This window comes from Ambystoma mexicanum, chromosome 2q (genome assembly GCF_040938575.1).
Source record: "Ambystoma mexicanum isolate Mex_15411 chromosome 2q, UKY_AmexF1_1, whole genome shotgun sequence".
Taxonomy (NCBI): domain Eukaryota; kingdom Metazoa; phylum Chordata; class Amphibia; order Caudata; family Ambystomatidae; genus Ambystoma; species Ambystoma mexicanum.
In genome coordinates this window covers 325,733,000-325,755,246 of record NC_090924.1, presented here as the reverse complement: position 1 = coordinate 325,755,246, position 22,247 = coordinate 325,733,000, and the positions used below count along the sequence as shown (strand labels likewise).

General features: G+C 46.2%; 1 protein-coding gene across 2 annotated transcripts in view; it reads right to left on the bottom strand.

Annotated features, from left to right (window-relative positions):
* NPW (neuropeptide W) overlaps nucleotides 1–10,979 on the bottom strand; it is a 73,898-nt gene extending 62,919 nt beyond the window's left edge. The window contains exon 1 of one of the 2 annotated variants that reach the window (XM_069647321.1): nucleotides 7,671–10,979. In XM_069647321.1, the coding sequence (XP_069503422.1) occupies nucleotides 7,717–9,057 (1,341 nt within the window). In that variant the 5' untranslated portion in view covers nucleotides 9,058–10,979 and the 3' untranslated portion in view covers nucleotides 7,671–7,716. The remainder of the gene's footprint in view (nucleotides 1–7,670) is intronic. The other variant, XM_069647322.1, reaches the window with a different exon arrangement.
* Nucleotides 10,980–22,247: the final 11,268 nt, after the last annotated feature.

Genomic DNA, 22,247 nt, shown 5'->3' with positions numbered 1-22,247 from the left:
CTTCTTCTCTCCATATTTCCCTCTCTTCCATTCCTCACTGCCAGTCTCTTAGGCAGCATGGACCTTCTGGTTGCACACAGTGTTCCATGGCAGGTGCATTCACATGCTGAGCTATCTTATTGAGTTTAAAACAGCCAGTGACATGTGAACCGGAAGCGGATAGAGCTGACTCACCAGGACTGGGCTGACTCACCACATAAATGAGAGAAGGAGACAGAGACAGCAGCAAAATCATGAGGGGCCAAAAGATATGTCAGAATTGCTGAAGTAAATCTCTTTGATGATATTGTGCACACAAATAATGGCAGTATTCAAATTATAAATTTCTTTCATGATGTAATGTCCACAACGTATGATAGGTTATTTATAACGTGATTAATACCCAGAGATTTCTAAGCGCGTACCGGTGTTGCTCCGTGTTGCCTTGCTTCCAAGGTAAGCACGTTCCCCCTGAGCTATCCTCCCGAGACATGCCACTGTATATCACTTAACTGCTGCTGAGGCGAACCTCACCTGCCAAACACATTTATCCATCACACTTGCATGCACATAAATGCACACTCAGCCAGTCATACACATACACTCAGAGAAACATGGGGCCTCATTGCAAGCTTGGCGTTCCAGAAATAAGGGTTCCGGTAGCAGCGTACCAGCACCCTTTCCGGACCGCCAGACTACAAGTATGCCTGCAGGGGCCATTCGGCGGCAACTCGCCGGTAGCAGCAACGGGTTACCGCTGAACTCGTAATGAGGCCCATGGACATGCACACGTGTGTACATCACTTTAAGCACATGTACGCACACATTCACAAGTTTGCATGCAGACACACAAAAACTCACATGAGAACACACATACATATCGGCAAGCCTACACACACTCACATATGTACACAAACTCATTCAAACTCTTGCATGCACAAATAGTCACTTCATAACATTCAAAGACCGTTTGCATGCAGACACACAAAAACTCACATGAGAACACACATACATATCGGCAAGCCTACACACACTCACATATGTGCACACACTCATTCAAACTCTTGCATGCACAAATAGTCACTTCATAACATTCAAAAGACCTAAGCAACTAAACTTTTCAATGTACTACACTAAGGTCCGGCAGAGCGCGGGGGCATCTTTTGGATTCCTCATGGTTGGGCGACTGGAAGCAGAAAGGGGTGGGAGGCACACATTTGATAGATGCATGGCAGCGCAGTCGTGGAAATGACGCTTGGTCTAGCAATAGCAACATACTGGCTGCAGCAGCCGGGGCCAGCATACTGTGGTGCCGCTCAGCTGCTCCTTCTTGACACATTTTTTTAATGTGGACAATCAAAAGCCAGACCAGTGAGTGGCACAGATAGATAACAGCAATGTCTTTCCTTGAGCAAGTAGCAGAAATTTGTCAGACGGAGCTATGGCAGGGGGAACTTTTTCAAGTTATGGGGCTTGGAAGGGGAAGACGGACCAGAAGTAGTGCTATGATTGGGTAACATGAGCATTCATCCAATTAGAGTGTCTGGTGTCGTAAGGGCCAGGCCCAAACTTGATTGGATGCTAGCTCTACATTAAGGAAACAGCAAGCCAAACAAGTTGTTTCCTAACATTTGAATGTCTTCCTGAATGGAGGTTGATTGGCCGGTAGGCTGGTATATTATGTGGATGGTCACAGGGAAGTGAGCTGAAGTGGTGACGTGATGTCAAAGCGTAGTGTGTTCAACCATGTCAAAAGCTGCTGATAAGTCAACGGATTTATCAGCAGCTTTTGACCTACTCCTACTCCACCTTTCAACCTACTCCTATTTGGGACCAGTGAGAGTTTGCCTGTGTCAATAGAGTAGACAAATTATTTTTTTAAGTCAAGGAGGGCTGTCTCCGTGCCATGCCTGGGGCGGAAGCCTGATTGACAGGAGCCTATGATGTTGTGAGATTCGAGGAAGTCCCAGATCTGAAGGTATGCAACTCTATCAATGAATTTCAGCAGCAAAGGGACAGTTGTGATAAGCTGGTAATTTGTGGGGTCGAAGGTCGTTTTTCTTTTTAGCAGGGGGAGATCCAAGATGCTTTGAGGGTGGTGGGCACAGAGCAAGTGGCAAAGGATGAGTTTGTGATGGCTGCAATGAGCGGGCATAATGGTTCAGCACAGTCTTTGACAATGGAGGCTGGGCAGGTATCCCCTTTACATCGGCACGGTTTAAGACCCTTGATGATAGTTTCTAGGTTGGTGGTAGAAATAGGTTGGAATTGGAAGCATGGGATGTCTGGGCTTGGTGCCATGTATGTTGGTGGTGACAAAGGGGCTGCCACGAGAGAGCACGTTGTATTGATCTTATTTTGGAGCTGGCTAGTTTTCCTGTTGCGGGTGTTGCTGGTGGGAGAGTAGGGGTTTCGAGGACTCTCAGGATGGTGAATAGTTCCCGGGTGCTGGAGGTAACATTGGCTATCCTATTTCTATAACTAACTGCGTTGGCAGTGTGGATGCGTTGGTTGTAAATCGGTGCAGCCTCCGTAAGCGAGACTTTGCTAGTTGTGGAAGGCATTTTCAGCCAGGCAGCTTCGGCTGCTCTTTTCAATGTGCATAGGGCACGGAGATCTGGGTTGTACCAGGAGTTCTGGTGTTTGGCTGGTGTAGCCTTGCAGGCTTTGAGGGGAGCCAAGGTGTTGATCGCGTTGGTTAGGATAGTGTTGTAGTGGTCCACCAGAGTATCTACATCATGGACAACAGGCAGGAGGTGGTTGAGCAGGGGACGGACAAGGTCACTGGTGAGGTTTCGGGTGCTGCAAGCCAACTGTGTGAGTAGGTCCCTAAATACTCTCCCTCTAGAGTCCTCCGCTCATCCTCCTCCAACTCTCTGCGGGTGAGCCGCTTTCACAAACAGAGATTTGGGGGTAGATCTTTATCCTCTGCAGGTGCTTCCTTCTGGAACAGCCTCTCTGTCTCTCTCAGTCTTGAGCCGGCGCACTACATGTTCCGGAAACTCCTCAAGACCTTTCTTTTCTCATCCTCTTTTGCTCTCCCTCTCCCTTGCTTACCTCCTTTCTTCCACTCCACCCTCCGTCTCCCCCCTAACTATGTTCAGATTTTTCTGAGTGTTGCCTGTTTCACCTCCAGAGCCTACAGGTCCCGAACTCCCCCCCCAGTCTTTTTGCACTTGCCTTCAGGTCGCTGCACTTTGTTCAGCACTCCTAACTTAAGCCAGGGCCCTGCTGGACTGGACCCATTTTGTCCACCTCCCTGCCCCCACAAGCGCACCATTCCCTGCACCTCTGTCTGTACATATGCATTACCTAAACGTACAAGCACCAGTTAGATTTCTGTCCTGTTCCCCACTGTCTCTCGTCCCCCCGCCACTCCCGAGCTTGGTCGCTACACTTGCACTAGGAAAAATGTCATCAGGCCTAGTATTCTAATTTGTCTGTGTTCACCCTTCAGAATCTTCAAGGCCTAAGAATGATTACTGTATTCCCTTGTTCCCTTTCCACCTTGAAGCTCTTTGAATCACTTCTCTGGTGTATAAGCACTATATAAATAAACAATAAATAAATTCTTATTTACGCACATCCGAAAGAGAATATACACAATAATACTTTAGCAAAATTGGCTTTGCCAAATTTCATCCCAAACTAAAAGTTAAATTGTGGATCACCTCATTCTCTTGTATAATTAGAGGTCAGTGTGTCAATGCACTTGTTCCCCTATATAGTCAAAAGTCCTGTGGTATTTGCAATATCATTACAACGTGCAGTACAAGGATACTTATTCCCATCTTTACTTTATTCATTTGTATTGCGCTCCATGGGGCCCGGGTGTTTAAGGGAGCAATAAGAAACAAAAAACATGACAAAAAACAAGACAGAGATGATAGATACTGAACCTACTTATTTGAATAGCAGTGTTTTGATTTTCTCTCTGAAAGTAGTAGTTGATTCTATCTCTCTAAGATCCGGTGGGATGGCATTCCATGCCTTGGGTGAAGCCATAAAGAATGCGGATCTCATCACCTGAGTGAGTTGACACATGGGAATTGTGAGCTGTTTGGTATTATTAGACCTTAATGTCCTAAAATTGGTCTTAGTAGACAATGCTTCAGTCAGATAAGAAGGGATAAAACCCTTGACACACCTGTCAAACATCTATCATGGTATGTGTTATTATGTTCTAATCTACTGAGAGTTTTAACTACAGCACAGTGGTTGGCATGGAGCGGTGAATGTAAGCAGAGTATTTCCAGAAAGGCCCAGCAACAGCTCAAGGGAGGCACAATCCGCAAAGTGCCACAGGAACTCCTGGGGTTTGCTCATGGAGTCTTATGGCTGCTTGGGCGAAGCCTCCTTGCTGCATTCTCAGCTTGGAAACTAAACACTGAACGCTACCCTTAAATAAGAGTGCCATCAAGGTAAACTAGTTATCCCTACATTAAAAATGTCCATTCATGTCACAGGAGCAAGTCAGAGCGCTTGGCATACTCATGCTTTACTCCCTGGGTTGCATCACCTACTCCTTTCTGCTCCTCATCCTCAGTGCTGTGAGCAGTGGTCGAAGTGCACGGAAACAAGTAGTGGAACTATGTTCCCTGCAGGTCTGCCCCCGCTGCCCACAAACCCCATCACCACGCCCCCTCCCACGTGCAATCCAAACCTCCAAACAAACACACCTGCTGCTTAGTAAAACATAACTATAAAGTAGAGGAGCACCGCTCCCAACCACTCTTGCCCACTTGGACCACTGGCTGTGAGACATCCTTACTATGGGGTAAAGCTCTGTATAGTTTTGAGTGTGGGATGTAGGATGAACAATTGTTTCCCAGGTCACTGGGACTTTGCCTTCCCTCATGCCATGGCTGCGTCGGTTTTTTAATACAAAAAACAGCTCACAAAGCCTCATGGTTCAATTCATAGCAAAGGTAAGACACCCAAGGGAACACCATGACTTCCTACACAGTGGAACAAGTTTGGGTCATAGTGGAAGCTCATCTAGATCAGAGGGTCTGGCTCCTCGAGTGCAGACCATCTAATCCGGAATCCATATAATTGTTAAAATTTTAAAAACCGAATGAGAGATTTGATCGAATTTTGGCCGTTCGAAAATTTCGAACAGCCGAAAACCTTGATCAAGTCTCCCATTTGGTGCCATTACAGTGAACAAGGGGAGCGAGGGTTGCAGCTTTGTCCCCCGCATCCTTGTTCACTGTAATGGCCTTGAGAGTTGCGGGGTGGGAGGACCCCTGCTTCTCGAAAAATTAAGTTGAAAACATTTCACAAAAAGGGACCCTGTGGCACCGGTTCCCGATCCCGGAAGTGAAGGGAACAGGTGTTGCAGGGACACAGCGAGTCGGCGGCACACAGATAAGTGTGCCGCCGAGGAGTACATTGGTGGGTGGGTTGGAGCGGGTTACCTGAAATGACTGTGGGATGAAAAACCAAAATTATTTCGAACAAATAACTTTCGGCTTTTTCTGCCTCTGTCATTTCTGAATCGATTCAATCATGGACATACATCTAACCCAGATGATCCTCTCATATAGGTCTTTGTAGCCCCACTGCTTTGCCACTTCATTCTCCTTCCCACACAGTCAACTCTTGACCAATTTGCTTTACAGGGCATTAGACTTGGTGGCCCCAAAACATTGCACCTGGGAGAATATGGGATTTTACTGCCTAATGGTGTACAAAGAAATGCCTATAACACGCTATAAGTTTCTCTACACTTCCCAGACCCTTTGTCTGGTCCTCTTGTCCTTTTGTAGCAGTCCTTTATCCTCTGCTAATTTCACAGTTGCTTTGATTGGTGTCCAGGACCCTTAAGTATCTTAGGAGCCCCGACCTCCCACACCAGATCGCCCCCAGCTTCTGCCTATTCTCAGCACTTGCCTCGGCACACCCTCCGTCCTGGAGGCTCGCACTTGCCATACCTTGCACTTCATCCGTTGCTCACCCACGAGTACGGGCGCCCCAGCACCTTACCCCACTTCCCCCTCCCTTCTGCACTTGCATGTTCTGAATACTCACAAGGCATTGAAGGTTCGTCCTTTCCCCCCCCCCCACTGTATTTATTATTTTTATGTATTTGAATGTGTCTCATTCCTATGTGCCCTCCCGGTTGCCCTGTGGGCACTTTGAAACAGAATTGATTTTCTGGATAAGCACCTAACAAGCAAACAATGAATAAATAAATGCCCATACTACCACTGCACCCTGATTTCCATGCTCTTCTCTTTTTGCTTGCTTCGCCCACAACTTTGTCCACCTTTACTATTCCCCCATTCTTTTCCTACCACCGACTCACCTCCGGACATCCCAGGCAAGGGCTCCTTTACACAGCTACGTGGACAAGCCTCGGAGCCAAGAGATCACTACGATGGTAGCGTAGGTCGAAACATGTGTCGGCTGATACTTGGAAATAAACCACTTACAGATGAAAACTTAACAAGACTGAATTGTAATTGATAAAATCACTTTGTACAGCAAATATAATAGAGGCATTGCGTGACTCGCCAGTAGCGACCTACATTTTGATTCAATTTATAGGGGTCTTTATGGGCAGACCCAGTGGTATTGGTGACGCAGCTTATCGCTACATACATTTAAGTGGCCATAGCACACTCTAAAGTGGCTCTACCCATACACCTTTCATTCTGCCCCGTCATACCAATGGAAGATGTGCACTATAGAAAACAAGTTTGACAGGGAAATGTTTCTGCTCCCTTCTTCCCATTCCGCTCATTTCCTTTTCATCTACAGTGTGTTGAGATCACCTAAGAGCCATGCAGATTCTGCACAAGTAACCAACACAGCAGTATGCTTCTCAGTTCCCTGTTTATTTGAAATCTTGTGTACTCGTCTCCCCCGTTACCCCACTCTTTCCTTGGCACTAAACATGTAGAAATGGTGCCTTTAAAATTTGGACATTTCACATAGAACCGTGATGGTATCAAGTGAAAAAGTAGTTTTTGAAGAATCGAAAGAAAAAGATCACTTTAGAAAGGCCATTCTGTGACCGCACAGAGCGGTCTTTCTAAATCAAACTCTCACGCGCCTGCCGCACACGCAGGGGCTGACAAGCATGAGCAGGAGAGGAAAGTCGCATCGAGTGAGGTAAGTGTGTTTAATGTGTTGTGGGTGTGTTTGGGGAGTAAGTGCGTGTTGGGCTGGAAAGGGGGTGGTGGGTGAGGAGATGGGGATTTCCCCCCCCCCCATCAACAGGAAAACCAGCGGCAGAGGGTGGGGAAGCTATTGTCTTCGGGGGAGGGCAGTATGTGATATTTCAGCATTGTTAAGGCCACACAAAACGGTATTAAAAATCAGTCTTTTTTGTGTTTGGCCTTTAAATACCGAAATACTACACAGAACCGTAGAAACGGCCATCCTCAGGGCACGCTGATCGTTAAGCATCCTCGCCTTTAAGGTGGAAATTGCCCTTCACATTGTTCGTCTTAAAGAATGGACATAGCACCTTGTTATAAACTGAAATGAACATAAGTAAAGCACAGTCCACTCCAACCCGCCCCCTAAAAAATTACAAATGCTATTTTAATTGCCCATATTATGTAATGTTTTGCTTGATTACGCAATGTAAAATCAGCCCAGACTTCTTCAGTGCTTCGAGGCCATACCATGCAAGTAAGCACTTTACAAATGCCACATCACATAAAGGATATATGATTTACCTATAGATGATTACCTGCAAGCACGCAGGTTCACCCACTTCTTGTGTTAGACGTCCCTGTAGTTGGCGAACAATGAGTGTGTGCCCATTTCAGTGCCTGTTTCCTCCTGGGAATGCTTGTGGGTGGAGTAGAGACCTTCTACGTTCCTGCTTCTCTCCTCTGGATCACTCTTGGTGAAGCGGGAAGTTAAGTCTGTGCTTGTCCTCTCTGGGGACGGCAAGCTGCTGCTGCCAAGGACTTGCCTGTCTGAAACCCAACCGTGTGAGGGTGCTTTGTACTTGTCCAGTTCCTGGGTGGCCCGCTGGATGAGGGGCCAATGCTTACCCATGTGCACTTCCTCTGGTTTCCACTGGCTAAAGAGTGTTTTCAAACCAGTGTCCATGCTTGTCTCTTGTGTGGTCTGTTTGCTATAGGGCGTGAGTATGTAGCGTTCGGATGCCTCAGTGCCTTTGTCGATGCCTGTCTCTTCGGGAGTCCGCTTGTTGTAAAGTGTCAATATGTACTGCTTTGATGCGTTGTTGCCCCTGCGCACGCCTGTGTTCTGAAGGATTAGATTGTTGTAGGGGACTTCCATGTTACGTTCCATGTCTGCCTCTTCCGGGGTCTTCTTGTTGTATAATGCCAGTATGTATTGCTTGTAAGTTTCTATGCCTCTGTCCATTCCTGCCTCTTGGAGGGTTAATCTGCTGTAAGGCGTCTCCATGCTACTCACGCCAGTCTCTTTCAAGGTACGTTTGTTGTAGGATGGAAAAATGCCATTGTTTCTACCGATCCCTTCAAAGGCCCATTTTCCTAAGGGTGCCAGGGTTTCGCTACCGGAATCCTTAGGCGATCCATTGGGGTGTGTGCCTCGCATAACCCCACCAATCTCTTCTGGTTTCCACTTGGAGTATGAGGTCATTATATACCTATGGGGTGTCCGTATAGCTCGGTATGTGACAGCCTTCTCATGACCTGCATTCGTTGTATGTCTCTCTGTGTCTCCGTCCAAGCCAGGCCGCTCGCTGCTCAGCTCGATGTACGGCAGCTGTGTGTCCCTGATCATGCCCAACTGTTCGCCGGTTGCTAGGATATAGGGTGACTGCATGCCTGCGTCTGTCTCCCCCGCGCCCACCTCTGCTACTTGTCCTCCTTGGTTTCCTCCCATGCTCACCCGGTGGAGCTGATCATACCCTAGTGCCACAGTTGGTTCTACCTGGTCCTCCTGGCGGCGCCACATGTAAGGGGATCGGCGAACACCCATGAGCAGTCCAGAGGCACGCCCAACTGTATGATAGCGGCGACTGGCAGCGTGCTTGTACCAGGCTGAACCAGGCCCGGGCTCCAGGAGCAGGGCCAACAGAACCAGCAGGTTCCAGGACCACCCAGACTTTGGTCTAAAGAGCATGACGGAATGCAGACCAACACCTTCAGTAGGGAAATGCACCTCAGAAAAACACAACAGAGGAGGAGCTCAGGAAAACTGTGAAAGGGGAAGCTCAGAAAGGGGAAAGCAATAAACTACTGAAATGAGAAGAAGCAGTAGAAAGAGATGGCAGGGAAATTACTAAAATCAGTCGATCTTGCAGGCAGAAAGCCTTCTGCTACTGATGAGTGCAAAGCTCATAAAAGATGAGTGAGGGGAATTCCTGAAAAGAGTAAATCACACAGGAAAGCATGGCAGAAGCTGATGGAAGAGGACAACTTATCAGAGAATGCGGCAGGAAAAACTTAAAAGAGCAAAACTCTTTATAAAGGAAGATTGGAAACTCAGATTAAAGAAACCTCGCTGGAGTAAAGTGTGACATACTCCGCAGTGGAGGAGACGCAGGTGAAAAGCAGATATCCAAGTCGAGGGGACAAGCTAGTTAAGCTATGAGGGAGGGTGGAACAAGGGTTGTTTGACAATTGTGAGGGGAAACAAAACCTTGTGGAAGTAGAGGGTAAACTCGTGGAAGGCTGTAACCTCACCGGCCAGAAAGCCCAAAGAAAGTCCAAATTTCTGAAGTGAAAAGAGGGAGAACAACCGAGGAGACAGCTGCTAAAAAGAGAAAAGAGGAAACATTTGAACACATAAAAGTTAGAGGAAAGTTAAGCGCTGTGTACAGAAATAATACGTTGTGCGGGGAACCTCAGAGAGGAGAGAAATTCGAAAGGAGGGAAACTCATGAGAAAAGAAAAACTCACAGATGAAAGCACTGGAAGAAGGCAATCAACAGGGAAGCGTGAAACTCTGAGGGAGATAAACCCAGCATCCGGGGAGAACAGGGAGCAGGTGAAACAGCTTCCAAGGTGAGCCAGCCTCAAAGGACAGAATAGGCAGTCCACGGAGGAGCGAGCTCCATGGTGAGGGAGACCGACCCTGAGGATACGAAAATGCCGAGGAAAGAAAACCTCACAGGAAAGGCGCTGAAATAGTGCAGAGAGGGAGCCCACCGAGAGAAGCGAGAGAACAAATCAACGCAGGAGACGGAACTACCAAGGACAAAGTCCCTCGCGGGAGACGTGGCAGCAGCACGCGTAAACACACGCTCTACAGCACACCAGAGAGTGCGCAGAGCGATACCCTTTACGCGGAACTGGAGAGTGGAAACCCTAAGGCACTCACGGGCGTCGAGGGGGACACTGAACAAGGGGAAGGAGGAGCACTAGGAGCCCTCAGAGAAGAGAGGGTTGATGGCGAAAGTTAACTTCGCAGCAAGTTTGACGGGGAAACAGCTGAGGCATACTGTGGGGCATTGGACTCCTGGGGGGGGGGGGGAAATCCCCACAACTACGAAATGCAGAGAGCTTCCAAAGAAACTCCCGCCTAGCGAAAGAGAAAACGGGAAAGGCAACCTCGCGCCTTTTGCCGGAGCCGACCCCGCTCTTCTCTGTGTGGCGCCGTCACGAGGGCAGGGTCGCGTGGCCGCGCGAGCGGGAACAGAGCAGAGGAGAGGCAGGGAGGGAGACCCCAGGACAGCGCGCCTCGCGCAGCGCGTGGAAGACTTCTTCAGGCGCAAGCACGCCCACACCCCCAAATATTCTTCAAAGGCAGTGATCACTACACAAGAACAATTCGCAAAGGAGCGGTTTTGAGGTTGCTGGCGGGTTTTCTCTGTGGAGACTTTCTCTTCAGAAAGTGTCCATCTGTGCCAGGAGCTGTGACCGCCGCCGCAGGGCTCCGTGTCACGGCGGCTTGCTGGCTGAAGCCCGGTCTCCCATGCACCGAATGTCGGCAGGTGTTTCGTTGTCGGGCTTGGGGGGGGTCGCCCGAGCGTGTTCAGCCGATTGTCACAGTCTGCTTTGCTCTCCTTTCTGCCCTGTGTGCCTGTCCCTCCCGATTCTGTTTCCTTCCGCACCTTCACTATAAATAATGTAGGGGGGGTTGCGGGAGGGCGGGGCTAATGGGCGCGTGGGTGGGGCGCTATAACGTGTTCAACTTATGATTCAGGAACAGCGCGAGACCCCCGTGCACCCCACCCGCTGACTCCTGCTGCATCAGTGAACATCACGGTATTGGTAACTGCCTTCCTGTGTGTATTGGATGTAACAACGCTCGAACGTACACGCATGGAAATGCAACTGCGTCGATACATTTGAATGTAAACTAAGTTCAGCACCCAAATTCCAAGCACGCGACTTTTACAACGAAAGAATGCAATGCAGCATTTGCTTTTACTCATGCAATAGATTGCACTACGGGCGGCACACCAAATATCCATACAAGATAATGTACTCGTACAATAGTATTTGGTCCCATCCCTGACATAAGGCAATCTACTGGTTTATACCCTCACATGTATGTAGCCACAGCCTCGAGATGCACAACCACAGCGCTGATTTATTTTCATACGTCTGAGGTACATTCACGCAGCCGGTGTACAATCCGACTGCTCATACACATTAAAAATACAGCTTTGCATTCACAGTCCTAATATGCAGTTACACCCCCATCACTTGATGTACACTGCACTCGAGGGACATTTGCAGAACTGCTCTGAATTCTCACAACCGCCCTTCAGGCACTCACTGCTAGACCTGCACCCTATCTATCACCCGTAGTAACACACACACCTGGCTCACATACTTACAGACATGCCTGCATCCCTACGCCCTGAACACCAAAATAATACTTTTGCTATCACTATTATTGTATGTCTATAGACATATGCTGCCCTGCGGCTCCCTGGACCTCCCGCTATCCCCCTCTTCCACCTCTCTGATCATCCTGAGATAAACCAGAAAAAGAGCTGGAGGTACCAGCTTCACTGTCATTGCCCCCGCTGTCTGGCATACCCCCCCCCCTCACCCAAGACGAACCCTTATACCTGATCTTTCGTAAAAAAGTAAAAACTTCACTATTCAACATATATGCCTGACTACCATTAATCTGCACTACTTACAATGAAGATTTGCCTCCTTGTCTCCACTTCTGTCTCTTCATTTCTATCTATAACTGACAGCTCTGTGACTTAATTGTAACTGTGTTTTGTCACTACGCTGTAACGAATACGCTCCTGAGCGTGACCACATTGTAACTCTACTGCCATAACGCATTTACTGTAATGTAATCACCACTAGTGCCGTGATACCTCTGGGTTCCGGGTGCCATCAATAAACAGAATAAATAAATAAATCTACCCGTTGCTGCAAAAACATTTTTTCATATATTGCAATCATGCTTTTTCAAGGAGATCCTTCAGAATGAGCGAACCCATGTTAGGAGCAGGTGGGAGAGAGCACCATACATGCAGTGCAGGACTGGCACTGACAATTTCCCAGCTGGCGTCTACAGCATGGGTCGCTTTAGACAGTAACCTGGATTTCTGCCCCTTTTACCCCCTCTATCAGTAAGCCCATCCCCTTCCTTCCACCTCCCCTCATCTTCCACATCCCTTGGAAGCAAGAATTCCTTTTAAAACTGCCAGTATGTTATCCCACATGGTTAAAAAATGTATTATGCCAGAAAATGTTAATGGTACACTACTTTTCAATCTCTATATACTGACAAACATGCTTTCAAATACACTTCATGGACCCATCTTTCCAAATTTCCCTGGATGGAGAACCCCCAAAACCTGCTTAGAGGTGTTTGGGCTTGCTCACTAAATTTGCTTGCATGGTGTAATAAGGGTCTTCTTTGTAAAACAATATCCAGGGCCACTTTTGGTTCCCAGATCATCCTGGCATAGTTGAACCTCCTATTATTTTTATATTTCGCTCTAAGACAGAGAGTGTTTGGCAGGATCAGGATGTTATTTCATGATCCGAGGGGTCCAAGACAGGCCGTATTAAAAGATCCATCGTAATCGCATTTTAGTTCCCCTATCTCTGACTGTGTTATGCAAGGATCACAGAATATGACAGTATCCACACATGGAATCAGTGTCCGCCTGTGTACAGCGGGGTGTGCACGGTTCACAGGGCTTTCTCCACTTGAGTGTATCTTCACACTAATTGCCACGGTCTAAAGATGTCTTTCATCTCTCCAGCACTGAAATCTCTGCACTAGCTGCCAGTGGTTGCAACGATTAAGTGCAAAACCCTCTGCATTGTCCACAAGGCTTTCTGGGGCCTGTGGCCTCAATACCTTCAACTCAATTTTCCTAAATATCTTCCTTCTCAAGGTCTTCACTCATCCGCCTCCAACTCCCCCAGTGTCAGTCGCTTCTCCAAGCAATGAATTGGTGGTAGATCTCTATCCTCTGCTGGGGCGTCCCTCTGGAACAGCCTCCCTGCGTCCCTGAGACTTGAGGAGAACCATCTCCGGTTCCGGAAGCACCTCAAGACCTTCTTTGCTTCTGCTTAATCTCCTCCTCTCCCCTGCTGAAATCCTGACTGAAGGTGCAGAAGTGGGAATCTTAGAAAGAAGTACGGAACGTATGAAAGGACATGATATTCTGCTGTCATGATGACAGAATACTCACCACAATGCTGCATTCTCACCCCACACTGTCCACTTGCACAGCACTCCTCCCCTTTCTAGCTAGGTACGTACTATACACATCACCTGCTTAGAATGGGTCTTCTCCCTTTTGATCCCAATATTCAATCATACTGATGTACATAGGACCTGTCCCTTCATGTTTCAGGCTGCTAAGCGTTCTCACCCCTATTGATCTCAATGCTCAATTATACTGCAATCTGTCTGTGAGCCTTCAATGCAGATCCCAGAATGCACTGGGGTTTCTCACTTCTGAACCCAGTGTACAATTTCATTGTTGTATGCGTGGTACCCCCATCTCCCGTTTCAGAATGCCCTGCATTTCTTCTCTTGCGACCCCAATTTTCACTTTTGAATGCTTGACTCCTTGAGGCAGGTTGTGGCGGTAATGTCATGTTCCCTTCCTCAACAGAATCCTCAATGGCTGCTGGTATAGCTTTGAAAAACCAAACTAAAAGTTTGAGAATGCACTCTGGCTTCCGTCCCCCCACCCTCAGCTCTCCGTTTCTCTGGCTGGTGTTCTTACTTGCTTTCCTATTTCTTGGCATTATGGTTTAGCTCTGCAGCTGGGACACACTTCCTCTTTTTTTGATAAGACTTGTTGCTCTTCTTCTGTGACACCCATTAGGACTTCACCCTCATTCTATTTACCTCGGTATCTGTCATCCTTCTAGGAGTCCCTCTGCGATTTATCAGCACAATTCCCTGCTTTCACCTTTAACCTTCCATCTTTCATTTTGACTTTGCTCCGGGGAATGTTCCTTGGCATTTCTCTGCCCTCACAGGAATCAGTCCCATCCACCTCCTGTTGCTTGCTGACATCTCAGCAACATTTCTATGCTTGCTTGAAACAGTAGCACGTATGTGCAGTTCTCAGCTCAGCCATCATGTATCTTCCTTCCTGATAATGCATGTCACCTCTCTGCTTTGGCAGGACTTTCCCACCACTTGGTATTGCTCGTCTATGCCTCCCTTCTCTCGCCCACCTCTTACTCTCCTAAGCCTCTCTCTCATCTCCAGCAGGACAGGTTCTTTCTGCTCTGATAGTGATGCCTCTTAAGTACAGACTTTGTCGGTTGTCATCCTCTTGATACTCTCCATCATGTAAGCCACCAATTACCACCATTGGACACATTTCTAATGCGACTTCTCCACTCCATCCCATCCTTATTTCTTCACTCTATCACCGATATTGCCATTTTCCTCCATTACAGGACCTTAGACAACCCCCTTCCTGTGACCACGGGACTTTGACCCTGACAAAATAATAAATCGTGCATCCAAATGCTACAATAATTATAAAATGTCTTCAATTTACTGCATAAACAGAACTGCAGCAGAAATAGGAACAAGAAAGAGTGTACAACGAAGAGGAAAGAGAGCAGCATGATGTTACTGTATATTATGTTAGTTGCTTGCACAGTTCTTATGCTGTTCTTAAGATACTTCAAAGCGCTATGCAGAAATAAGAGGGGATATGAGAGAGAGCGGATATGATATTATATGATAATTTATTTACATCGCTCTCATACACAAGTGTTTCAGAGCGCAAAAAAAACAGGTAAAAACCAGGTAGAACAGGTAAGAAAAAAGGGAGGGTTTTAGGGAGACAGAGTAATGGAGCTTGCTGTTTTAGTTGCTAGTATAGTGCTAATGGTGCCCTCAGAGCACCGAGCAATAACAAACGAGGGCAGATGGGGACGGTGCGCCGGACTTAAGGAATGAAAAGATGCTGCCACCATGTATGGAATCATAAAGGCCACTCGGAAAGGGGATGCAGGATTACCGGCGGTTTGGGCAGGGGACCTGGGAGAGGAGGTCGACATGAACTGTTGGCGGAGATGCTGTGGGAACACTTGTCTGGTAAGCTTGGACTGGGGCCTCCGTGCATCACAAACAAAGCTACTGTTTAGGGCATTCTGGACGCCAGTGAAATTGTTTAGGAGGGGACTTTTGGATGACGATCTCTGCTGGAAGTGCAAATGTCTGAGAGGCTCTCTTGGTCATCTGCTGTGGTCCTGTCGCAAGACAAAGCAGTTCTGGGAAAAGGTCTGTGAAAGACTGAGCTTAGTTTTGCAAATTGCCATCCCGATGAACGCCTCTCTGCTCATTCTGGGTGATGTTTCTCAGCTGGAGGACATTGACTTTGGTAAGAAAGTTTGGCTGCTACGTGCATGCATGGTTGCTAAGAAGTTTGTACTGAGGTCCTGGAAATCGAATTCTTCCTTTAATATTGATGATTGGGTGGAAGAGCTTCTTACAGTTTCAACGTATGAAAAAGCCATTTACAAACAAAAAAATTAACTAGACAAATTTTGGGACATTTGGAGCTATTTTCTTGGTGTGTATGGTTAACTTCAAACTTTGCCTCAAAAACTGTGCATCCCTACTGAGGTTACTTGATGTTATGTTTACTCGCCTGTATCTTCCTGCCATGGACTTGATGAATTCCTATGTCTGCTGTATGGTTTGTTATGAATGTTGATTTCAGTGCTGGCTTTTGGTATTTCTTCTTTTCCTCTCTTTTTTCTCCTTCTCTCTTTTTCCTCAGCTTTCTCTTTTCTGTATGACGTATCCTGCTAATTACTGATGAGTTGTTTAATATGTTTTGCCTTTAATTGACTTTTTATATGATTAATTGTTCACCATTAGCCTTGTTTCCGCTTCTATACTTGTTGTTGTGATAATAAAAATTTAGACTCAAAGATGGAAGGAAGGAACATGCTATGTCATGCTTCGTGCTTACATATAGTGATGATGCCGGCCTTGGGGAGGTTCTGAGTGCTGGGAATCAACAACAGTGGGGACTTGAAAACGAAAGAGGGTCCACGAAAGACAGAAGAGAGTACAGGGTTGAATGAAGATGGGAAGATGATGGGTCTTGTTAGTTGCTTGTTTTGTTTAGTTTATTACATTTATGAAGTGCAAACTACACCCGTAAGCAACCTGGCGGTGTAGGGGAGGCATAACTATTTCAGAATAGAGAACTATGATCATATTGTGGCCATGATTCTAGGGATATACCCACATTTTAAAATGTTCTCCCGAAAAGCCAAGTGGTCATCCAGAAGTCTCGGATTAAGAGGAAACAAATTGCAACGTTTGGATGCAATTTTTGGATGCAAGATAGGAAAACAACCCCCAAACGTAGTCAATGAAGTGTTAAAGCAGGTGTAAAAAACAAGTGTAAAAGGTTTACACCAGATTCAAAGCCTGTATGTACACGCTGGAGCATTTTAACTATTTTAACAGGCAGGGTTGGGCATGGACAGAGATTATTATTTCCACCTGCTCCATACGCTACACCTGCCCAAAAAAAGGCATCATCAACAACAACATAATATTTTGATTTTCACATTAATGTGCAGGATTCCTATTTAACCCGCCAGGTTTTTGCACCTGCTAAAAGCTGGCCGATTCCTCTAGAATCCCTGTCAAATGCATACCACCAGGCGTACATGGCAGCAGCAATTTACACTTTGTTGCACTATGAAGTGCAAACCACGAACATTGCATAGAGGGCACGGAAGTTCATGTAAGTGGATACATTGCCAGTCTACTCTACAATTAACAAACACTGTAAACAAAACATGTGCTTGAATACCTTAGCACGTTTGAAACATGGTTTCTTCTTATAGAGAAAATTGGGTGGGCTGATACATTTTGTCTCCATTGGAGTTTCACCACCTGTTTTTTGGGAGACCCAAGTTTCACGAATTACAGTAGTTGAATTGTGCCCTGCCCTTATGCATTACTAAGGCCCGTTTAAATGGGAGATGTGTATTTCATCACCAGTTAAAAAAATGGTGACTGTTTCCCAGCCACCCCATTTTTTGGATGTGTCCAGGGGGTTTGAAAAGGGTCTCCTGTGTGCACCTGAAGTGCACCGAGTTTGAAGGATTTAGGCCTTCTGTCTGTAGGTCCAGCAGTAGTAGAGTTTGTCCTAACAGACGTATGTCTCATACGTACACAGTCCCCCCACATAGATGGCCAAAACATACCTCTTTACATAGTTCCCAACTCAGATGATACCTGGTGTCAGAGGGTCCCCTTGTTAATTAGGCACCAGGATGGCTATTCGGTACTTGAGAAATTTGGCAAATGGATAAACAACGACAGAAAGCAGCAGGCGATGAGGATGTGAAGTTACAAGAGGGAACGGAGACCATACACCAAATTGTTCACTAAGCGACATCTTGAAGTTGCAGGGATTCTCCCAATTTTTTCACCAGACTGTGTGGGGGGACTGAGATGTCTGGTGGGAATGAAGAGCCGAATAGTTTCGACTACCCGATTGGCTGGAACAAAGAGTGTACAAAATGTGTGGTTCCTTTCATGTGCCAGATCCTCGGCACACCCTATTTGACTAGAATTTCTTTACTGTCTGGTTGGGTGAAATGCCAGCCAACCTTCCCATTCAGGGTGCCGGTGATGGGGTCAATTTGATGTCTGCAGCCACAAACATAGTTGTGGCTGAGCAGATTTCACTCCCAATCTGCCATTCCTCTCTACGTTATAGAGGCTGACATTTCTGCCCAACCCTAGACAGGATGTTGAAGTGGCGAGGCGGGTTCACAGTAGTGATGTGTAGCCACTTTCACGATAAACAAATATCCAGGTAGGGTGTTACAAAGTTGTTCAGCATAGAACCGTGAAGCCAGGGCAAATAAATGAAGATTATAGCTATGGAAACAGCAGCCTGGAGGCCATTTGTAGGTTTCAGGGGTAGGCAAAGATCGATGGTAGGAATTCCATTACTGATCACGGGGTCAGTAGGTGATATGTATTTGGAATGTGCGCAGCTATGTGATGTTTGTGGGGATTAAATTAGGGTAATCTGTGGGTTTTCTGAGGGTCTGCATAGTTGTACACGGCGGGCTGTTCGTGGATAGGGGAGGCTACTGAAAGGTCTTTTGTGAGCTATGTTGGGAACTATTGCGAGATATCCTGAGAAGACCTTTTCTGAATAAGTGACTGTTGTGGGGTTTGATGGGACCTATTGACGCACTGTACATACTACTGGTGTGCCTCGTTGCTGGTGCTTTCGACTCCTTGTGATAGGTGTCAGCATGGTAACCAGGTGCGGCAAGGCTTTCTGGGAGGGTGCAAAGCCAGAGACTGGTGTTAAGGCTGTTTCTGTTGAGCCAAGAAGAAGAGTGAGCACCACGTGGTCCCTACCTGATGTCTCGACATCCATTTTGCACAGATATCAGACGTATATTCACTGACAGGGGGGTCTTTGAAGATTGCAAGACCACCTAGGATGTCCTCACATCCAGGATTTGAATTAGGGTCTTCTCAAAATGTCTGCTGCTCTACAAGTAGCAGACCTCCACTTTTATGGCAAATTGGGGTGACTGCAAGGTCCCAAGCCCAATTAAACGGGTTGCATTCATTGCCAGATATTTGAAGCCACCTATTAAGTGTGTGCCGGCAATTTTAAACTTTGTAGGCTTCTCCCTACGCAAACAGCCCAGAGGTGGACTCAAACTTGAATCCAAACATCTATTCAAACTGGTTTTATTGGGTCTTGCCGTCTGCATTTCTTGGACTACACATGCCGCCAAAGCCTTGACAATATATTGCAAAATCATTATAATGCCGTCATAGCCATCAATACAGTCAATGACTTGTCGTCGGAACCCGCATTGGATTTTGCACAGGAGAATCCGACGGGCTCATGCCAAGCTACGGTAATGTGGCACTCCCTGAAATTGATCAATGGCTTCCACCAACCAGTGCAACCCTCAAAGTCAGTTATGTGTGGTAACTTGCATAGGAAACACATGGGGGAACATCAGTATTTGTGTTCCTCGTTATCTCTGAGTTTACAAGATCAGAAACCTCACAGGGCCATAAGTAAACAAGTGTAGGGACGCTGCCTGAGAGAAGCAACATAAGACCTTCATTTACACAGATGTCACAGATTTGCTGGTCATGTACTTTGGTTTGTGTTATTGAGAACAGTGAAACATCCACCTGTGAAATTCAGTTCTATGTTATGGTCCATAGAAATTAGTGAGTGTAACTTCTTTAAAATAGTTCTGTCTAATGCACCCCGATAGCCAGCCAGTTATCTTTGTATGAAGCCCTCGTTCATTTCAGGTGTCCTTGTTTTAAATTTAAGAGCCTTTGGTGGTTACATTGGGAGGCTGGATTCCATTTTGAGTCATGTCTACCAGCACAATGCAGCTTATGTGTAAATGCTGAAGCCTGTGATTAAAGGAAGATGGATATCAAAGTGGTTCACATTAATGTACTACTATAAAGTGAAATGTGCAAATGATCAGTGTTAGAATTTTTTTGATACTCTTGACCACAAGTGTAATATTAATGTTGGGCCTAATTCACAGAGTGTTTTCCAATGGGATTGTGCAGTTATAAAGCATACCTGTGTGAAGGTGCGGCCTCACAGAGTGCCTCTGGCAAACATTTTGTATTTGAGGATTGATACATTTTTCATAGGTTAACAATGCCTGTTTGACCTGTAAGTTATTTCTGTTTGGATTGTTCCCTGCATGCCTTTCAGTAAAACTTCAAAACTTGACTTCTATGTGCAGAAAATGTAGAGGAGCAGCCGAATGCTGCTGCAGGAAGTCCCGCCCCCCCTCCCATCTGTATGTTAGAGGCCTGAGATTGTGCCATGGTTGACACCAGCAGTTGACCATTCCGCAGCAAATCTTCAAAAGAAGGTATTCACTAAGAAAACCATATCAGATGTACTCCCGAAGAGATAACAATCTCATGGAGGAAATCCCCTAAGGATTATGAAAAAGAGCAAGAAAAGGAGCTGGTGATGTCACAAGAGAGGAGTGTGACACACTGAGAGGACTGGATGAAGAAGAAAGTGCATGACCCTTATAGAAACTGATGACAAAATAAAAGATCGAGTAAGCGTTCATATGCAAAAAGAAGATTGCACTTGTGAAGAGCACTACAGAAAATGCAAGTTGTTCAATAACTGTACAGATGCTGTAATGCAAGTAGATCAAGCAATCTTAGAAGCTGGCTATGAGTAGTGAAAAGACTGCAGGCAAAGCCGCCATTATATAAAAACTGGAAATCAGTGTCATAACTTTAGTAAGGTTAAACCAATGGAGAAAAAAGCCGAGAGCTGTGTCGTTGCAAAGAATTAGCAGAGATCATGGATGAGCCTGGAAGCGCTGTCTGGCCTGGTGTCAAGGCTGAAGCAGCCAAGACTGGTTATTTATTCTTGAAGGCAGTGAATGTGAGATGCTGAATCATCCATTGTTAAGGGGCAAAGAAAGAACACCTTGGGTGGCAAGTTTTATTCATTTAAGAAAATTAAATGCTGAAAAATAGACAGAGATTGTGGCCTCCTGTCATATGAACCAAGGATGGAAATGGAAGCAGGCGAGGAGTTCCAGAATAACGATAGTGCGTTCTCGCACTCTATTATATTCCCAGAGGCAAGGATACTTTGCAAGCCAAGTTCAAAGACAATCTTCACGCAGAAGGCATGGGTGATAAGAGATGTTGAGCTAATTGGGTGGGGAGGTACAGCCAAGTCCACCTCCTGGCACCTGGGGTATGAGCTTATGTGCTGCTAGTGAGCCGAATTTTCCAGACTGGTACGAGCGTGCCAACTAATTGTAGAGGGCTGTATAACAAAGGGCCTTATAATTTGAGAGCCAATGATATACTGTGTACTTTATAATGATGAAGATGACTTGCACTAGAGGTGGGCATAAGTTGTCCACATGATAGTAGGTGTCCAATCACAACCCAACCCCTTAAAGAAAGTATACTTAGATGCTCCCCTTGAGCGTATCACAACCACCGTAGGTTTGTCTTATTTGCCACGTAGTATGACATCACGTGTGACACATTTTAATTATAATACTGTGATTTTGTGTATGATGCACCGAGAGCTTGTGCGACGTCCGTTGATGTCTGTTGTAACTCCCTGTTTTAGACAATTGATATTAAAACAGTAAACTTTGCCATCTTCCTGAGTTTGTTCCATTATTTGGTATAAGAGTTACTCTGCTTCGCATCCACTGCATGACACACTACCCTTACGTTAAAAAATATTCGAATAATCTTTTCAATTTACTTTCATTCACAGATCTCTAACATTTTTGGAACAAAATCTACATTGATTGCGGCCAACTTCTGAGCAAGGTGGTTGTATTTCCTTGAACCTTTAGGCAAGTTGCCGCTGCCATCCAGATATTTGCTTTAAAGAACAAAGTGCCGCCTGGAAGGAAGGTAAACAGCACTGCAATTAACCCACCCTTAGCTAAGCAGGGGGCTTTAATTGCAGAGGCATAGACAGGGTAGGACCTAAATGGCCACCCAAAATCTGTAAATGCCCACTCAGCATGGTATCAGGTAATAAAATCGCGACAAAAATGTCACCGGTAAAGGTGTACCCCATTATACCATTTAAGGGGAGTGGGGGTTGCGGTGGTGTCCCCGCTCCCCTTAAATGGTATAATGGGTCTGGGGGTTGTAGGGGTGTCCCCTGCATCCTTTACCATGACTGTGGTGCAAAAAACCACAGCATTTTTGCAGCAATATTTTGTAATCACGTCCATTTTTGCCACAATGTTAAGACATGGAACCCTCAGCATTGCTATGTGGGCATTTACCAATGTTAATGCCACTGCAGTTGGCCCAACTACATTAGTTTCAGGCCCCACTTATTA